The sequence below is a fragment of the Notolabrus celidotus genome, chromosome 19, assembly GCF_009762535.1.
Source record: "Notolabrus celidotus isolate fNotCel1 chromosome 19, fNotCel1.pri, whole genome shotgun sequence".
Lineage (NCBI taxonomy): Eukaryota > Metazoa > Chordata > Actinopteri > Labriformes > Labridae > Notolabrus > Notolabrus celidotus.
The window spans coordinates 2,347,086-2,366,792 of record NC_048290.1 but is presented as its reverse complement, the minus strand read 5'-3'; the positions used below and the strand labels follow the sequence as shown (position 1 = coordinate 2,366,792).

The 19,707-nt window shown below is 43.9% G+C and overlaps 1 protein-coding gene across 1 annotated transcript in view; it reads left to right on the top strand.

The window, feature by feature from the left end:
* zswim6 (zinc finger, SWIM-type containing 6) overlaps positions 1-19,707 on the top strand; it is a 52,433-nt gene that overhangs the window by 12,339 nt on the left and 20,387 nt on the right. Inside the window, exon 2 of the mRNA XM_034709721.1 lies at positions 18,423-18,779. Within this exon, the coding sequence (XP_034565612.1) occupies positions 18,423-18,779 (357 nt within the window). The remainder of the gene's footprint in view (positions 1-18,422; positions 18,780-19,707) is intronic.

Here is a 19,707-nt window from a genome sequence, read left to right as displayed (position 1 = left end):
TTAGGGTTAGTTAACAATAACAAAGCATCAGTTGCAGCAGTTAATTCATAACACCACATCAGGAAACAGCCACATGAGCATGTAGGTGGATACTTTTCTGCAGACCAGCGAAATGAAGTATGAAGCTACATTCGAGGGGCAGTGGGGGTCGCGAGTCTTTGGCACATATATTTGTGGGTCACAGGCCAAATAGTTTGGGAACCACATGCTTTAGAGCTCCACATTTGACTTTAAGAACTCTCAGAGAGCTTTGTGTCGAATAGAAGTATGAAAAAAAACAACAACAACACTTGTGAGAAAGACTCAAAGCTGCTGGCGTGGTCGAAAGAGAAAGCTGAGGTTAAGTGCCGTTGAAAGAGAGCGAGCGCTGCTGAGGAAAACATAACGGTGAAACACAGAAACATGACTTTATTGTGTGATTCTTTCAGAGTAGTAAGAGCTTTAAAACACGTCCACACTTCTGGTTTATATATTATGTCAGGTGCAAGTTTGAGATTCAAAAGAAGAACGTTTCTAGGTTTTAGGATGTCAGGAGTTTGTTTTCTGTCGCCGTTTTATCGTCGTAGTTTGGTTTTAGGAGCATCATATGGAAGTTTTAAACCCCTGGTATTTGCTTTGAGTTAGTTTATTTCACACACTGAGCAGTTTAACTCATTATAACCCTGTTTATGAGTCAGCTCAGCTCCTCATTGTGTCGGAGAACCTGCTCCACAGACCTCACACCTCCGAGACGACACAAGCTCCCACAGGCCCCGCAAACCCATCCGGTATGTTTCTGCTCAGACGTAGAGGAGTGGGGGGGTGATGTGATGTTCGGCGTGCGGCTACAGGTTGAGTCATTGTTTTCATCCGTCGGAGATGAGTATTGTCAGAACGTGTGATGGAAACATTTAAAACCTGTATTGACTCAGCTTTAATGCACTCAGTGCAGGCCGAGGCGGGGACGGATCGGATGGATGTGAGAGAGAGAGAGAAGCTGCAGAGAGTTCAGATGAGGCCGTGGGACGGATGTTGTTGCCTTTTTGTATTTCACTGAAGTTCATCCTCATTTAAGACACCTTATACTTTGATTTCTGCACATTATCAGAGCCACACATGTCACTTTAATTCCACAATATGGATCTGGAAGCTGAAGGAACAAGCTGCTTGCTTTCTTACAACCACGTTCAGGTCCTGCCTTTCTTCATCTCTTTTTGCAGAGACATCAAACTCAGACTTCACTTTGCAACACTGATGGTTAGCATGCAGTTATGAGCACACTAATGCACATCCTCTCTGCATCATTTCATCCATCACAGGAAAAGCAGGATATTCCCTCGTTTGAGAATCCCAGTCGTGAATCAGGAGTTTGTTTTAGCTCTCTCCAGAAATGAAGGCTCAGCTCAGTGAGAATAAACACAAACTTGTTATCCTAACCTGATTCTTATTGAGTGTGAATTTGTCTGCCGTTGTGGAACAGTCTCATCTTTCAGTCACGAGGAGGATGTGACGAAACATTCAGGTCGCAGCTGAGCAGGAGGCGAGCTCCAGCTGTTTGTTTTCAGGCGCTCGGATAACGTGAGCCAACAGAAACCAAACTAACAGTCATACGAAGAGGAGGAGGACGACGAAGAGGTGTGTGTATCTGTCAGTCCAGTCACACCTGCTGTGTTAGTGCAGTTTTTATTCACACATGCCGAGCTGTATTGTCAAACAGAGAAGGAGGCGGAGGGTGTGTGTGTGTGTGTGTGTGTGTGTGAGTCTGGTTTGATGCTGCGTGGCCCGCATCCTGTTTCTTCTGCTCTTCGTCTCTGTGACGTTGTTGGAGCAGAGTCTCGCTCCCTCTCGCTGACACGCCGACAGTTTAACGGTTGTTTCAGACAAAGACGAGGACGGGTGATGTCGTCAGGCAGGTTATGTAACGCACAGATACACACACCTGATACACACACCTGATACACACACCTGATTTAAGTTGATGACGTGACAGAAAAGTTGGGTTTAAACAGAGATGAAGTCCTGATATCTAAACCTGCTGGAGTGCAGCTTACAGTCAGTGAAGTGGATCGTGTTCAGAGAGGCATGGTCACAGTCAGCTCATCATTTTAGGTCTTTTTTTGGGGCTTCTACACCTTTATTGATGGAGGGAGAGGACAGTGGGTAGTGTAGGAAACTGGGAGAGAGTGGGGGAATGGAGCTGCAGGCTGGATTCAGATTCAGACAATTTTATTGATCCAAAGAAGGGCAATTCATTTATAGCTTACCATACAACATTTAACATCTGCAACACATCCATCATATATACATGCTACAAGTCACAAGTCAAGCACCGGGTCTGTACATGGGACTAGAGGGTCTGTGGAGGGCAGACTTAACCAGTAGGCCAAGTCTGTGCCCAACTTAAGGTCATATTTTAGCTCTAAGTGTTTCATGATTCCAGTTTCTGAAATGAGCAGCATATCGCCTCTTTCTCTCATGCACTCCTGGAAATGTTAAGACATTTTGAAGAGTTCTGTCTCCAAAAATGCTCTGAGGTTGCCTTCCAGGAAAGAAAGGTTTCAGAGTCTCTGATGAAATGAGAAGTATGATCGTCCATTTGTGAAGTTTTTATCATCAATAACGTCTTTCAGGACAACTTCTATAATGCACAGCAACAACAGCTTTTTTCTTCTTTGTCCTCTAACACAGGGGTTCCCAAAGTGTGGGTCGGGATCCCCTGGGGGGTCGCAAGACACAAATGGGGGGTCATGAGATTTCTTACAGAATGCTTTTTTAAAAATCTATCTATCTATCTATCTATCTATCTATCTATCTATCTATCTATCTATCTATCTATCTATCTATCTATCTATCTATCTATCTATCTATCTATCTATCTATCTATCTATCTATCTATCTATCTATCTATCTATCTATCTATCTATCTATCTATCTACCTACCTACCTACCTACCTACCTACCTACCTACCTACCTACCTACCTACCTACCTACATGTATTATGGGGCGCTGTTGGCCTAGCGGTCTAAGCGCCCCACATACAGAGGCTACAGTCCTCGTCGCAGGGGTCGCCGGATCAATTCCCGACCGGTGGACCATCTCCTGCATGTCCCCCACTCTTTACTCCCCATACTTCCTGTCTCTCTTCAGCTGTCCTATGGAGTAAAGGCAAAAAGCCCCAAAAATGTAACTTTAAAAATATTTATTATTATTAATTATTTTTGTTAATTTAGCTTATTTTCTTATGTTTATCTTCCTTTTTGTTTGTACTGTTAATTATAATAATTCCTTTATTATCATTATTGTTTGTATTTTTTGTTCTCTTTGTTGATTTTGTATTACTTATATATAATTTGTTAACTTGTGGTGAAAAAAGAAATACTGAAAAAAATGCAGAAAAGAAAGTTGACTGACAAAAGTTATATTAAAATAGTAGATTTTACACAATATAGTGAAAAATATTGATAAAAATAGACACTTAACTTGAAATGAAACCTTGAAAATATAAAATGTAATGAGTTTTCTGCCTTTCTTTGTTGCCAGATGACTCCTAAGTTTAGTGTTAGTGAACAGTTAATTATAAAAAGCATCAGTAGCAGCAGGTTAATTCATAACAGCACAGGAAACACAGACACATGCTCATATAGGTAGGGTCATTTTCTGCAGCTAAATGAAGCTACATTAAATCACTTTGAGGGACAGTGGGGGTCACGAGTCTTTGGGATCTATATTTTGGGGGTCGCAGGCTGAAAAGTTTGGGAACCCCTGCTCTAACAGGTGCGTCTTGTGCAGCCGCTCATGTAACACAAAAACACTTTAATGCTAATTCTGCTAAAAACCGCACACTGCACCTTTAAATGATGACCTTGTGTCTTCTGATATGATGCAAATCTGCCTAATCAGAGGGAAAGTGGTGAAAACCTGACAAAGATAAACAAATATAACTATTTTGAATTTAAACGGTTGATTGAGAGCAAACAGGAACATTTGAGTCTGATAAGAACATCTGCTTCGTTCAGGCCACATTTGAAGAACAGAGAATAGAAACGTCCCCCCATGTGTGTGTGTGTGTGTGTGTGTGTGTGTTCTCTCTCTGTAACCTCTCTGCTCGTCCTGTCTGAAAGGTATAAACCTAAAGGTGTGAATGTTGAGATATGAAATCACACTTACTGGAAGGGTTCAGGTTGTCACATCATGTTGGTGCAGTTTGATCTTTATCAGCGCTCTGACACGGCCTGTGGCGTCCTCTCAGGGATGTTTTTTGTGTCACTAGGCCACAAAGTGTGCCTCTAAATCTGGATATCCACCATAAAGTGTGCCGCTTATCTTTTTTAAACATCGATGTTTTTATATTTCTCGATCAGCTCGAGCAACAGTTTAACCACGACCACGCTCTGACATTTCACCCACACACTCATCATGTCAAACTGTGACCCGAGGAAAGCAACTGCTGTCGGTTCAAAGGTCAGAGGTCGCTCTGGTGCTCGTGAAGGGGAGCTGTTGTTGGTTCGTGCTGTAGCCTGCAGCAGGTGTGTGTGAGCCGTGTGTGTGTGTGTGTTTTGACAGATGCAGAACAGCAGAGTGGACGTGTATCCTGCAGGGTTTCCTCCCGGGTTGTTTTGTGTAACGGGTCACGACAGTTTAACATTTTATAGTCGGACGCCTCGTGTATGTTTTATGGCCAGTAGAAGATAAGAACACAACAGTCCACGCTGACGGCAGGGTCCATAAACCTGCAAGAAGGAACTTTATGCAAAACAGTTCCTTATTTGAGCATCCTGCAGTTAGGAAGCAAAGAATTTATTCAGCTGTAATCATGTTTGAGTCATTTAGTCTTAAAGCTTCCTCTCTTGGAGCTCTGTGTTTGGTCTCCTCCACCCCGTGGGGTAAAATGTGCATCTATTTAGCAGCTTAATTCTTGTGTACGTCTGTTTGCTGCTAAAAAAGTAGTGTGCTGTTATTTTTAAGTCTATACAACCATAGACTGTATGAAACAGGGTCGTAGTCTCAGTGATGTCACACGTTGGTCTATGTAGAGAGATTTCAAAGCTAAATGGCGGTGCTCGCCATATTGGAAATGCTGACTCTAACTAACTGAAAACAGGTAAACAGGTGGAGCTGAGGCAGGATTTTAAGCTCCTGGCAAACAGCTATATTGCACCAGCTCAGCTGCACCCTTAATTATGCAAATCTATGCAAAACTCTCATTCTTAACATCTTTGGAAAGGATGAGTTATAAAAAAATAACTCTGCTTAAAGTGTGCATGAGTAAAGACATGAGCTGTTCAGACTAACACTGTTTTTGTACGAGGCTTTAATCGTGTTTAATTTGGATGTAGAGTTTGATATTTTAACATGGGGGTAAATGGAGATTAGAGGGCTTTTGGGGCCGGCCTCTAGTGCAGGGGTTCCCAAACTTTTCAGCCCGCCACCCCCAAAATATAGATCCCAAAGACTCGCAACCCCCACTGACCCTCAAAGTGATTTAATGTGGCTTCATTTAGCTGGTCTGCAGAAAGTGACCCTACCTATATGAGCATGTGTCTGTGTTTCCTGTGTGTTATGAATGAACCTGCTGCTACTGATGCTTTAGATCATTAACTGTTCACTAACCCTAAACTTAGGAGTCATCTGGAAACAAAGAAAGGCTGAAAACTCATTACACTTTATATTTTCAAGGTTTTATTTCAAGGTTAGCTACTATTTTTGTTGACATTTTTTACTATAATGGGTAAAATTTACTATTTTAAGACAACTTTTGTCATTCAAATTTTTTTATTGCATTTTTTCAGTATTTCTTTGTTCACCACAAGTTAATAGATTAAATATAAATAATGCAAAACAAAAAAGAGAAGAAAAATGAACGAATAAAACAAAACACAGAAATAATAATAATACCAAATAAATAATCATAATTAACAGTACAAACAAAAATGAAGATAAACATGAGAAAACAAGGTAAATAAACAAAAATAAGTAATAATCAATATCTATAGATCAATTTAAAATTGATTGACCCAGGGGGTCCCAACCCACACTTTGGGAACCCCTACTCTAGTGGACAATTGAGGAACTGCAGTTTTGGACAGCTTCTGTTTTCAACACTGGAGGTTGCTGCTTGTTTTTTTTTTATGTGTAAACAAGCTACAACATGTCAACAAATAAGTGCTTTTAAGTGCTAATATACCTTTTGGACTGAGTTGCTAGGCTAGCTTTGTCCCTCTGTTTCCTGTCTGTATGCTAAGCTAACTACCTCCTGGTTCCTGCTTCATATTTAAGGGAGTGGTATTGATCTTCTTGTTGTGCTTTCTGCCATAATTAATCCCAAACGCTGAACAAACTCAGAGAATATTTAAACACACGTCTCTTAGAGAACATTATTTAAAGAACAACTGTCAGATAAACACGTAAACAAACACTGGAGGATGTTTTTTGATATGATTTGCTGATCCGGTTAGCAGCAGTGGTCCAGGACCTCTGTGGAGACCTCTGTGGAGACCTGCTGGATCTCAGGGGTTTGGAATAAAAGCATTTGGAGCTGCGAGGCTCTGACCGACCCGCTGATGGTCCTCAGAGGACAAACAGATGACTTTCTCTGAGCACTCCAACAAATGCTCTTAAACGTGGGTAGCCGGGGGAGGGGGGCGGGGGAAATCCTCTCCTGTCCTTTAGGAGCTTGTTGTGAAACCTCAGATGACCATCTCAGCAAAGAGGCACTGCTGCTGCTGCTGAGAGTGCATGAGAGGAGCTGGACGTGGTGGTTTGTGTCTGAATATAGGCTGTTATTGTAAAATGACTCAGAGGGTTAAATGGACGCCATGCAGCCCGGTTAGTCTGTCGAGTAGCTTGTTGTTTCTAGAGAAGTTAAACTAGAGGAAGGAGCAGAGAGCTGGCTGAATTATCACCCCCACATATTCACGCTTACAGAGAGAGTATTGATTAGACCGCTCTCACCATAAGGAGCTGCTGGCGATGATGGCTTACGAGGGGCACAGATTGACCTAGTTAACCATAACCCTCATTGACCTCATTTTGAGCTCGCATGGAGGTGCATCTTCCAGCTCCTTACACCACCACACACTTCATCCCCCCCGTCCCCTGACACCTCACTCTGTTAGCTGTAACCTCATGAACTCAGTTCACCTCACACCAAGCCCTCAGTCTAGAACAGTAACAGTCTCTTCAGATTTGAGGCTTCCCTTTTATTTTTTAAATCTCATCTACAGCCATCGAGTCCCATCTGACATCTGAACCAGTGTCATCATGACTCTGGCATCATGAGTTTCTAGTAGCCATACACAGCATGGAGTGTGGGTTGATGGCCTGGCTGTCCTTCTTACAAAGGCTAATCCAATGGTTTGCTAGATTAAGTTAGCGCTGGTTAACTCATTATCATTGGCCAAGTATGACCGTCCTCCTTCTAGGTCCTTGTGGGTCTTCAGGTGGGAGTAGAGGCTGAATTCTGGAGCCGCATGCTTCAGTTTGGTTTCATTTTGGTGGATGTTGTTGGTCCTCCTTGTTGCTTTCAGGCTTGTTCAAGCTCTACATCCAGCACACATACAGAGAGTGTCTTTTGGCCATGCTTACATTCATTCTGTCTGTATATCTGCATGTTTTGAGGAAGCCTAAAGATTGAGACTAAACGCTGCAGTACCACTGATAATCAGAGGGGGCAGTGTTGAGCAGTGTAGCCACCAGAGGAACACTCAAGGAAAGATTGTGGAAGTTGCTTAAAAACTATAAACATGGGGCGCTGGGGGCGTAGCGGTCTAAGGCTTGCAGAAGTTGCAGGTTCATTCCCCGAACATCACAGATGTGGAAGCTACCCATGGACTACCCATGGACTCTTCTGATCCCCATACCATCAGGGACGCTGGCTTTGAGCCGTGAGCTGATAACAAGCCTGGTGGTCCCTCTCCTCTTTAGAGCGGAGGACACAGCATCCATGATTTCCAAAAAGAATGTCAGATTTCGATTCATTAGACCACAGGACAGTTTTACACTTCACCTTCAGTCCATTTTAAACGGGCGCAGGTCCAGAGAAGTCTCCAGGTGGTTCTGGATCAGGTTTATTACTTGTTTTCCTCTTTGCATGGTTCAATTTTTGCTGCATGTCTTCCCCCACTCTCTGCTCAGCTGTCCTATCCATTAATGGTGAAAATGCCCCAAAAATATAACTTTAAAAAACTATAAACATACAAAGTATATGATGTTACCAGGGACACCTAAAACAGAAAATCTTGGCTGTGATTGGTCAGGGAGACGGCAGCGGCCCGTGCAAAACCAGTTTGAAGAAGTGCCCTCTAGTGGATGCATGTTTAACGTCCATCCCAATGTAAAAATCGTATGAAGGTCTGCAGGTAATGACAATAACGTCTGAATTGTTTGGGGAGGTGCGAGTCAGGCATGTGGATGACATGGACGGTCCATCTCTGCTGGTGTCTGTGATGGTAGCAGCGATGGTGAGGATGTTAGTTTGGATGATTGGGATGCTGGTGTTCTTGTGTCGATCCTCCAATCTGATGATAACATTTTTTAGGCTAACTAACAGGCGTGGTGATATCTGATGCAAAACTACCTTCCAGTTTATTTGTCATGAGGAGACAGAGGGTTCTGGACATTCTCCAACAGTGGCGGCCATGTTGGTCTCAGAGGCGTGCATGCACTGTTTTGAATCCGCCCAGTATAAAGTCAACAGTAGATGTTGGCCGAGCCTTTTATCAGGAAAAAGAAAGTTCCTCTGATCCGACTCATCTCCCTGTGCAAACAGAACACAACCGCGCGGCCTCACCTCGCTGCCAGTCTCTCTAAACTCCAGTGAGCGAGATGGGCAGCTGATCTGAAACAGGCGTTAAGGACAGATGGTTATCAGCCGCACCGCCAGTATTGATTGGTTGTTTACTTCTCCTTCCTGCAGCCCCTGAGGTGGCTCTGCATCTCCACGGGCGAGAGATTAGCTTCCCCCCATTGTCATCAGAGGTTCACACTCACACACTCACACACTCACAAACACAAAGCACACCTTGGCTGAGAAGCTCTCACTTACGCCTGAGCGGCCCTCCGTCAGGGTGTGTGAGCCGTCTGAGAGGATGACCGCTGTGTAAACTCAGCGAGGAGCGACACATGATGGAGGACGAAGAATGAGGATATTTACTGTTGTATCAATCCTACAGCGACCGGACTGATGAGCAGATATCTTCACTGTTCTCGTCTTGAGAATGATCCTCCATCTTTAACCCTCAGGAATTTGTATTCATCCAAATACATGCTGCTCTTCCAGGTTTGCACCAGGTCTAGGGGTGTAACGATTCTTTTTAACAATGATTCAATTTGTATCATGATTCGTGGTTGCTGATACGAGTAAAGGATGATATTGGTTCATCAAGAACGATACGATCTTAAACGATTCAGGGACTTGAAATCGATTCAGTAACTTTTAACCTGGATTTTCAACCCCACTGTAGGGTCGCGTGTCTTTGCAGATAAACTTGGCAATTGTTGCCGTGATGTTTTTGTCCCGAGCCGAGTTTTGTCCTACTCTCTGACTAAACATGCTGGCGAGGCCTGAGGCTTCTGCAGAGCTGATGTTACCTTGCGCTGCTGCTGCAAGAGGCGCCTGGACAGTCGGCGTCCCATGGCGCCTTAGTAGGTGGTTGGATAGATTTGCGGTGTTGCTGTGGTAACTTTACTTTACCTTTACATATCCTACAAGTCAGCTTTATTTATATAGCACATTTAAAAACAACCAGGGTTGGCCAAAGTGCTTTACAAGATAAAAAGTACAAATTGCATGAAGACAACAATAAACAACATATCAGGATATTACTGTCCTCTTCATGAGGAGAATCCCAAAGAGAAGAGATGGGTCTTCAACAAAGGTTTAAAACATTCAACAGTTGGGGTCGATCTTAATTGGAGTGGCAAGCCATTCCAGAGCTTGGGGGGGCAGCTGCTGCAAAGGCTCGGTCTCCCCGGGTTTTAAGGCGACTTTTAGGCACATCCAGGAGCAGCTGGTTTGTTGACCTCAGTGCTCGAGCTGGGTTGTGAACATGGAGAAGATCAGCCAAGTAGGATGGTGCCAATCCATTTAGAGATTTGTACATTAAAAGCGCAATCTTAAAATCAATCCTGTGACGGACTGGCAGCCAGTGGAGAGCATGCAGCACAGGTGTGATGTGCTCCCTCTTTTTCCTGCCAGTCAGGAGGCGAGCAGCAGAGTTTAGAACAAGCTGCAGGCGCTGAATGGACAACATGTCTAAGCCCACATACAAAGAGTTACAATAATCGAGCCTAGCCGTAATAAACAATACAATACAAACAGCGAGCGACTTATTTAGTGTTTCCACACGTTGGACCGCAATGGTGGCTTGATGACTTCTCACTCGCCGGCTTCTCCTCTGCCGTCCGCCATGCTATGTTTGTTGTCTGCTGGCGCGTGGTGATGACGTCACAGAAAGGCAGCCTGAATTGATTAACGTTTAGCGTCTCTATTATTAAAAGTGCAAAAAAGAAAACACATCCATATAAAGTCTGCCGTGTTTAAATCCAATGTGTTATTTCCTAGTATGGATACAATCGATGTATTACCTTTTAAAACGATGTTAGATCGATATATGTCGTCCGGAAGGCCAACTTGCCGAGCACAGATCGATGTAGTTGGATCACAGGACTATAAATGGATCCATGGATGTAGTGGATGAATGGTTACACACCTAATCAGGTCACATGATCCGAACATATTCTACCCCTCACGCCTGCTTGGAGGGAATCTTCCTGAACGTTTCCTTCTGCGTTCACGCATGCTGCCCATCCCTCAAATGTTAGGACCTTTCAGGAGTTTTGAAACATGTGTGAACACAGCTACAGCTCACACATCCTTTCTTCAGAGTTATGCGCTCCCTGAAAGGGTTAAACGGGTCGATTATCTTGTTATTGTGTGTTTAGAGTCCCTGCAAATGAAGCCTTTGGCCTTTCTCTCTGAAAATGACCCCCTGCAACCCGCAGCTTCGGTTTCAGTCATGAAGGTCTCCTCAGGATGAACCCTGCAGGGAGCTGCTCTTTCACAGGCTAACGTCCTGTCCTTGTTTTCAACCACAAAAACACCCCCTCCCCTTTATCCCCACCCCCCCACCCCCCCCACCCCCCTACGCTCGCTGAGACATCCTCCTCCCTGAATCCTTTAGAGACGGCTTAAGTCGACTACCTGGGGTTTAATTGGGAGTGAAGTGTTAAACCTCGGTTTCCAGGCGAGGGTATGGAGGGTGTCTGCACGTCCCAAAAGTCACATTAAAGCATGATGACGGTTTTTCCATAAAGGACCATAAAGATAATTAAATGTGTTAAATTAAATCTACACCCATATTCAATCTGCTCTTCCTCCTGTTCTAACATCATTACACCTGCAGACTGAAGGTGGGATTGTTGTGACAGAGGATTACTACTGAGGCTCTTTAATCCTATTTCATCAGATTTCAGTCAGACTTCTGGAGAATACAGAAGCTTACGCCCCCTACAGGAGGGAAAGGGTAACACAACAAAACACGTCTAATAGTTTAATCCACACACTTAATCTGGATTTAAAAATATGCTTATTGGCTTATTTTTGCAGAGAGTGGGATTAGGAGATTGGGATCTGTAGCTGGAGACAAGCAGTTTAGCTTAGCTTAGCTTAAGGTAGAAGTAAGAGGGAAACAGCTAGCTTGAACTCCACCTTTAGCCGCTCGATATTCTGGTACAAAATACGCCTAAATTTCATTGATAACTTAGTACGAAAAAACTAAGGGGAAAAAATGACAAGTTATGCTTTTGATGTACCGCCTAGCTAGCTGTTTCCACATATGCTAAGCTAAGTTAGGCTATATTTCTACTGCTTAGTCTGGAGTCATTCTTTTCCAGTTGCTTCATGTTTGAATGTTTTTTCCCCCTTACTTCAAGTCTTTCTGCTAAGCTATGCTAAGCTAGGCTAACAATCTCGTGATTCCAGCTATTGATTGTATATTAATATGGATGCTGCACCAAGCTTCAATATTGTTTTGATGCGTGCTGACATGTGGCGCTGGTGGCATCTTATGGAGCCACTGTAACCTAAGCTAAGCTAAGCTAGGCTAACAATCTTAAGGTTTTCAGCAGTTGATTGTATATTAAATATGGACGCTGCACCTCGTTCTTTAGACATGAAGCTTCAATGTCGCCTTGATGTGTGCTGACATGTGGCATTAGTGGCATCTTTTGGAGCCACTGTAAGCTAAGCTAAGCTAAGCTAAGCTAGGCTAACAATCTCATGGTTCCAAATATTGATTGTATATTCATTTGGATGCTGCACCTCGTTCTTTAGACATGCAGCTTCCATATCGCCTTGATGCGTGCTGACGTGTGGCGCTGGTGGCATCTTTTGAAGCCACTGTAACCAAAGCTAAGCTAAGCTGAGCTAGGCTAACAATCTCAAGGTTCCAGCAGTTGATTGTATATTAATATGGACGCTGCAGCTCGGTCTTGATGGGGGCTGACATGTGGCACTGGTGGCATCTTTTGGAGCCAAGCTAAGCTAAGCTAAGCTAAGCTAGGCTGACAATCTCAAGGTTCCAGCTATTGATTGTATATTAAATATGGACGCTGCACCTCGCTTTTTAGACATGAAGCTTCAATGTCGCCTTGATTGGGGCTGACATGGCGCTGGTGGCATCTTTTGGAGCCAAGCTAATCTAAGCTAAGCTAAGCTAGGCTAGGCTAGGATAAAAAATATCATGGTTCCAGCTATTCACTATATATTAATATGGACCTCCAACTTTAGAAATGAAGCTTCAATATCGCCTTGATGGGTGCTGACATGTGGCATTAGTGGCATCTTTTGGAACCACTGTAAGCTAAGCTAATCTAAGCTAGGCTAACAATCTCATGGTTCAAGCTATTGATTGTATATTAATATGGACGCTGCACCTCGCTCTTTAGACATGAAGCTTCAATGATGCGTGCTGACGTGTGGCATTGGTGCCATCTTTTCAAGCCAAGGCGTGCGCAGAAGTTTAGCCTTTATCTCGTCAAACTAAGATCTGATTATGATTCTTGGTTTCTCAGAATCAGGATCCGTTCTGCGTCAGACTTTCGTACCTCTCTAAGAATGAAACTTCTCTCTGATCGGACTCAAACGGCTCTCAGAGATCTTAAATTAACTCGTCAGACTCGTGCGCGCGAGGCCGTCGGGAGTGAAGGAGTTAAGTTTGGTTGCCATGCTCTGCACAGAGATGTATTATGCAAGCTGTGAAGCAGACACACAGAGAGAGGAAGTGAATTACAGAATGCTGAGCTCAGGGCTTTGGCTCGCCGCCAAGCCAACACTCCTGCATGTGCACACACTCTCACACAGACAAACTCACACACTCAGCTGAGAGCATACCGATTTTTCCAGCAGCAGCAGCAGCAGCACAGCGGCCTCCTCCTCCTCCTCCTCCTCCTCGAGTCACTCTCTTTCTGTTACGTCAGTGGTTCAGCTGTGGGCCAGGCGTGACCAGGGCAGGGCTGGAGAACACCCTGCATTTTTCTGTGTGTGTGTGTGTGTGTTTAAAAAAAGACAGGATGTGGGGCTGTGGCTGTGCAAGCCTATGTGTGTTTGTGTGTCTGTGGAGCAGAAGCAGCAGCAGCAGTACGAAGAACTGACACGTCGTTTTTTCTGTTTCTCTCTTTTTGTTTTTGCTTCTCTCGTTATCACACACACACACACACACACACACACACACACACCACACATGCAGACACACACCTCCTCTGTTTACTGTGTTCTCCCACCAGCAGGCTGATATGTGTCAGCTGTGTGTGTGTGTGTGTGTGTCACATGTTTGAGAACATTTGTGCAAAGTGGAAATCAAATCTTCCAGCTAATGTTCCAGACTGAATGTTCCACCATCGCCTCTTTTTTTTTTCTGCACACTTTCAGCTGTTAGTCAGACTCAGACAGCACGAAAAATAAAATACAAACTCCAGAGATTTAACATTTTAACGACAAGGATGAACAGTCTTTCTTCGTGCTCACGTTTGGAGTTTTAACGGCATTTAAAGCTGCAAACACTGAGCGGATTTCATCAACTACAATACATGACATCATTTAGATATGACTCTGTAGTGGAAGTCACTGCATTAAACACAGACATGACTCTGTAGTGGAAGTCACTGCATTAAACACAGACATGACTCTGTAGTGGAAGTCACTGCATTAAACACAGACATGACTCTGTAGTGGAAGTCACTGCATTAAGAACAGACATGACTCTGTAGTGGAAGTCACTGCATTATAAACAGACATGACTCTGTAGTGGAAGTCACTGCATTAAAAACAGACATGACTCTGTAGTGGAAGTCACTGCATTACAAACAGACATGACTCTGTAGTGGAAGTCACTGCATTACAAACAGACATGACTCTGTAGTGGAAGTCACTGCATTAAAAACAGACATGACTCTGTAGTGGATGTCACTGCATTAAAAACAGACATGACTCTGTAGTGGAAGTCACTGCATTAAAAACAGACATGACTCTGTAGTGGAAGTCACTGCATTAATAACAGACATGACTCTGTAGTGGAAGTCACTGCATTAAACACAGACATGACTCTGTAGTGGAAGTCACTGCATTAAACACAGACATGACTCTGTAGTGGAAGTCACTGCATTATAAACAGACATGACTCTGTAGTGGAAGTCACTGCATTAAACACAGACATGACTCTGTAGTGGAAGTCACTGCATTAAACACAGACATGACTCTGTAGTGGAAGTCACTGCATTAAAAACAGACATGACTCTGTAGTGGAAGTCACTGCATTAAAACAGACATGACTCTGTAGTGGAAGTCACTGCATTAAAACAGACATGACTCTGTAGTGGAAGTCACTGCATTAAAAACAGACATGACTCTGTAGTGGAAGTCACTGCATTAAACACAGACATGACTCTGTAGTGGAAGTCACTGCATTAAAAACAGACATGACTCTGTAGTGGAAGTCACTGCATTAAAAACAGACATGACTCTGTAGTGGAAGTCACTGCATTAAAACAGACATGACTCTATAGTGGAAGTCACTGCATTAAAAACAGACATGACTCTGTAGTGGAAGTCACTGCATTAAAAACAGACATGACTCTGTAGTGGAAGTCACTGCATTAAACACAGACATGACTCTGTAGTGGAAGTCACTGCATTAAAAACAGACATGACTCTGTAGTGGAAGTCACTGCATTAAAAACAGACATGACTCTGTAGTGGAAGTCACTGCATTAAAAACAGACATGACTCTGTAGTGGAAGTCACTGCATTAAAACAGACATGACTCTGTAGTGGAAGTCACTGCATTAAAAACAGACATGACTCTGTAGTGGAAGTCACTGCATTAAACACAGACATGACTCTGTAGTGGAAGTCACTGCATTAAAAACAGACATGACTCTGTAGTGGAAGTCACTGCATTAAACACAGACATGACTCTGTAGTGGAAGTCACTGCATTATAAACAGACATGACTCTGTAGTGGAAGTCACTGCATTAAACACAGACATGACTCTGTAGTGGAAGTCACTGCATTAAACACAGACATGACTCTGTAGTGGAAGTCACTGCATTAAAAACAGACATGACTCTGCAGTGGAAGTCACTGCATTAAACACAGACATGACTCTGTAGTGGAAGTCACTGCATTAAAAACAGACATGACTCTGTAGTGGAAGTCACTGCATTAAAAACAGACATGACTCTGCAGTGGAAGTCACTGCATTAAACACAGACATGACTCTGTAGTGGAAGTCACTGCATTAAAAACAGACATGACTCTGTAGTGGAAGTCACTGCATTAAAAACAGACATGACTCTGTAGTGGAAGTCACTGCATTAAACACAGACATGACTCTGTAGTGGAAGTCACTGCATTAAACACAGACATGACTCTGTAGTGGTAGTCACTGCATTAAAAACAGACATGACTCTGTAGTGGAAGTCACTGCATTACAAACAGACAGTGGAAGTCACTGCATGGGCTCAAAGTTACATCCACTTCTGCAGGTTAAAACTGAACCATGCAAAGAGGAAACGATATATAAACCTGATCCAGAACCGCCTGGAGACTTCTCTGGACCCGAGCCTGTTTAAGATGGACTGAGAGGAAGTGGAAATCTCAAAATCTGACATTCTTTTTGGAAATCCTGGACGCTGTGTCCTCCTCTCTAAAGAGGAGAGGGACCACCCGGCTTGTTATCAGCTCACAGTTCAAAGCCAGCGTCCCTGATGGTATGGGGATCAGAAGTCCATTGCATGGGTAGCTTACACATCTGAAGGCTCCATTAACAGCGTGGCTCTGTAGTAGAAGGGTCCAGGTGTTGAACCGGCCTTCCTGCAGAGTGTTGTTTAAAGAGGAGATGATGCAACACAAAGGACTGAGTGTTACCGTCGGTGAAAATGAAACCGTGCTCTGCTCTAAGTATAAACATCGATGATCAGCTCTTCCTGTTTGAATCAGTTCTGCCTCTGACTTGATCTGTTTCCCACTTCTAACCCACTGACCCGTCCAGAAACATTGGTACTCTCACACTCTGTGAACTTACAGAAGAATCTTTGCTCAGAGAGTTTTTGCTGCGTAGTCATCTTCTTTTTCCGTTTTCCGTCCCTCCTACATGCAGCTGCTGAACTCTCAGACTCGCTTTGTCGTACGTGGTTTAAACATCCTCCTCTTCACACTGGAGAGTGTTTGGGTTTATTTTACTGAAACCTGCACCCGTGTGTTTGTGTTTACACGGTTTACACTCATGGAGGTCTATAGGTTTGATCCTGTTTGAAGGCCATAGGTTCAGGGTACAATAACCGCTCTCTGCCTGAGGTGGAATGATCCCGTCTCTCCGTCAGAGGGTGGAGGTGTTCAGGGGAAGATAAACTCCGGAGGTGTTGTGGAAGGGAAATGAAAAGGAAATGAGAATATTTGGGGTCTTTGCACTCTTCTCTCTCTCTCTCTCTCTCTCTCTCTCTCTCTCGCTCTCTCTCTCTCCTCCTGTCTGCGTCAGAATCAATCAGAAATCATTCAAACATAGGGAAGAAGTTTATCTGAGAGTTTTGGCATTTAAAGCAGGTTTTCGTATTTAATTGTATACATTACAACCTTTGTTCTTCCTCCTGAGTGATGCTCTGAGGGATCTGAAATCATCAGGGCAGACGACTGAGAGGGAACTGGTCCAGACAACTTATTTTAAAAATACCAGACTTCTTCTTCTTTGTCCTGAATGTCACCTGCTTGTTGTTTTCAGAGCTTCGTACTCCAAAAAATGTCACAACTGTCAAACATTATGACTCCAAACTGATCTCTGTGTGCAGGAAATCATGTTAGCTGAATCTATCTTGAAATGTTTTAACATATTACAGTCATTCTCCTCTCTGCTGCCCCCTAGTGGCTAAAAAAACCTGCTTTGCATATGAAAGGTGAAATATTCTGCTCTTCTTCATCAACATATATTGGTCTAAGAGGTCCCCAAAACATGTCTTTAAAGTTTATTCTCATAAAAACACTTTGAAATCAGATTCTGGTCTGCCTGTAAACCCCTCTTTTTCAGCCCTGCTCAGAACAGGCTGTTTTCTGTGTCTGTGCCTTTAAATAAGAATGAGCACTCTGACCACACCCCCTCATGAAGTGGGTGTGGCCTCGGCTCTCCGTCACGTTGATCTAATGTTTACATGTTGGCTGAATATACACGGCTGCTCACAGACCCGCGTTACTTCATCCCTCTGAATCTGATCCAGAATCTGATCCTGACGGAGAGGCGCCTGCAGCAGGACCTTTCTGGACCATTGGTCACAGATTTAGTGTTTCTTGTTGTTTTATTTGTCAGTATGTCGATGTGTGTCTTGGTACACAGCTACGAACATGTAGTTATGTGGCTATGCTAACTAGCGCTAGCACTTTTCCATGAAAACTAAAAATCATCCACTAGATCTTCAAATCTGCAGACGTGGGGAGTCAAAGCGACCTTTGTGTTTATTAAGACAGCCTACAACTAGCATGCCTCCCTCCTAAGCTCCTTGTTAGCACACGTGTGTGCAGGGAATGAAAAACGGAGGAGGGGTTGAGTTGTATTTTATACAGTCTATGGGCTGAACAAGCTCCGAGCTCTGACTTCCTGTTACAGACCGGATGGCGTTGTGACGTATGAAAAACACTGAAGTCTGAAACGGCTGGTTTCAGCACACATTTACAGAAAGGTGCAGAAATCAGAACAGGGGCAGAATGGACTCTTTTACTTTTCAGGGGGTTTGTAGACAGGGACACATATTTCAGGTAGAGAACCATTAAAAAGTCGATTTTGCATGATATGTCACCTTTAACATATTACGGTCATTCTCCTCTCTGCTGCCCCCTAGTGGCTTAAAAACCCTGCCTTGCATATCTAACTAAGTCTTCTTTCTGTCTCTCTTCTCCAGGGTTTCACCTCAGCGGCACAGTCAGAGAACCTGCAACGTCCTCGGAGCCCGAGCAGCTCTGCAACGTGAGCGTGAGCTTCGACCGCTGCAAGATCACGGCCGTCACCTGCAGCTGCGGCAACAAGGACATCTTCTACTGCGCGCACGTGGTGGCGCTCTCTTTGTACCGAGTACGGAAGCCCGAGCAGGTCAAACTGCGCCTGCCCATCTCAGAGACTCTTTTCCAGATGAACAGAGACCAGCTGCAGAAGTTCGTGCAGTACCTGATCACCGTGCATCACACCGAGGTTCTGCCCACGGCGCAGAAACTGGCGGACGAGATTCTGTCACAGAACTCAGAGATCAACCAGGTTCATGGTGAGTTCATGTTTGTGGTTTGAGTAGGACCTTGTTCTTCCTGAAGCAAAGAGGCTCTCTTGTTGCAGCCATTAAATATTTCTCTGCTACAGGACGTTTATTTGAAGGAGAGCTTCTGTCTGTGTTCATTAAACGTCAGATTTCTATCTGTGACGACCGCCTGATCTGCCACTCTGCAAACAGGAGAACACATCTCTCTGTGCCCGTTCAGCACGCACTGAAACATTGATTTCAAATCACTACATTCACCATCAACAGTGACGGGACGTCCATATCAGTAAAAGCACAAAGCTCTCTGTAACACGCAGCACAGGAAGCATCCAGAACACACGGGTGATCCAGATTAAAGCAGGAACCTGTTAGAAGTCCTCCAAACTGCAGCAGAGGAGTCCAGCTGGAGGCTGCAGTCCTGAGAGACAACTCAGGAACAACAAGCTGTTGAGGGAGGACTAGAGACTCACACACACACACACACACACACACACACACACACACACACACACACACACACACACACACACACACACACACTCTGCAGCCCATGTTTGACCTGAATGCTTCATTAGTGCATGAATTCAGGAGTGTGTTGTGTGTTGTGTTGCTGTTTCTGGGTGGAACAGAAACCCTAGTGTGCAGGATCTCAGGATTTGATTTGACTTGGACTAAAGACAGCTTTTAAAAACATGATGTAGGTTGTTTATAGGAGAATTAATCTGCTAAATATAAGGGAGTGAAATGTTTGCATAAATCTGTAATGTGCCAAAGCTGCAGGGTGCTGGAGAAGTTTCAAAATGCACCTTGAAAGTGTTTGAATATGATCTTTCCACAATCAATCAATCTTATCTCAAGACGCTTTCACAAACAGAGCAGGTCTAGACCGCTAGACCCAACACCAAGGCAGGGTAAGACCCAGTCTTACCCTGCCTTA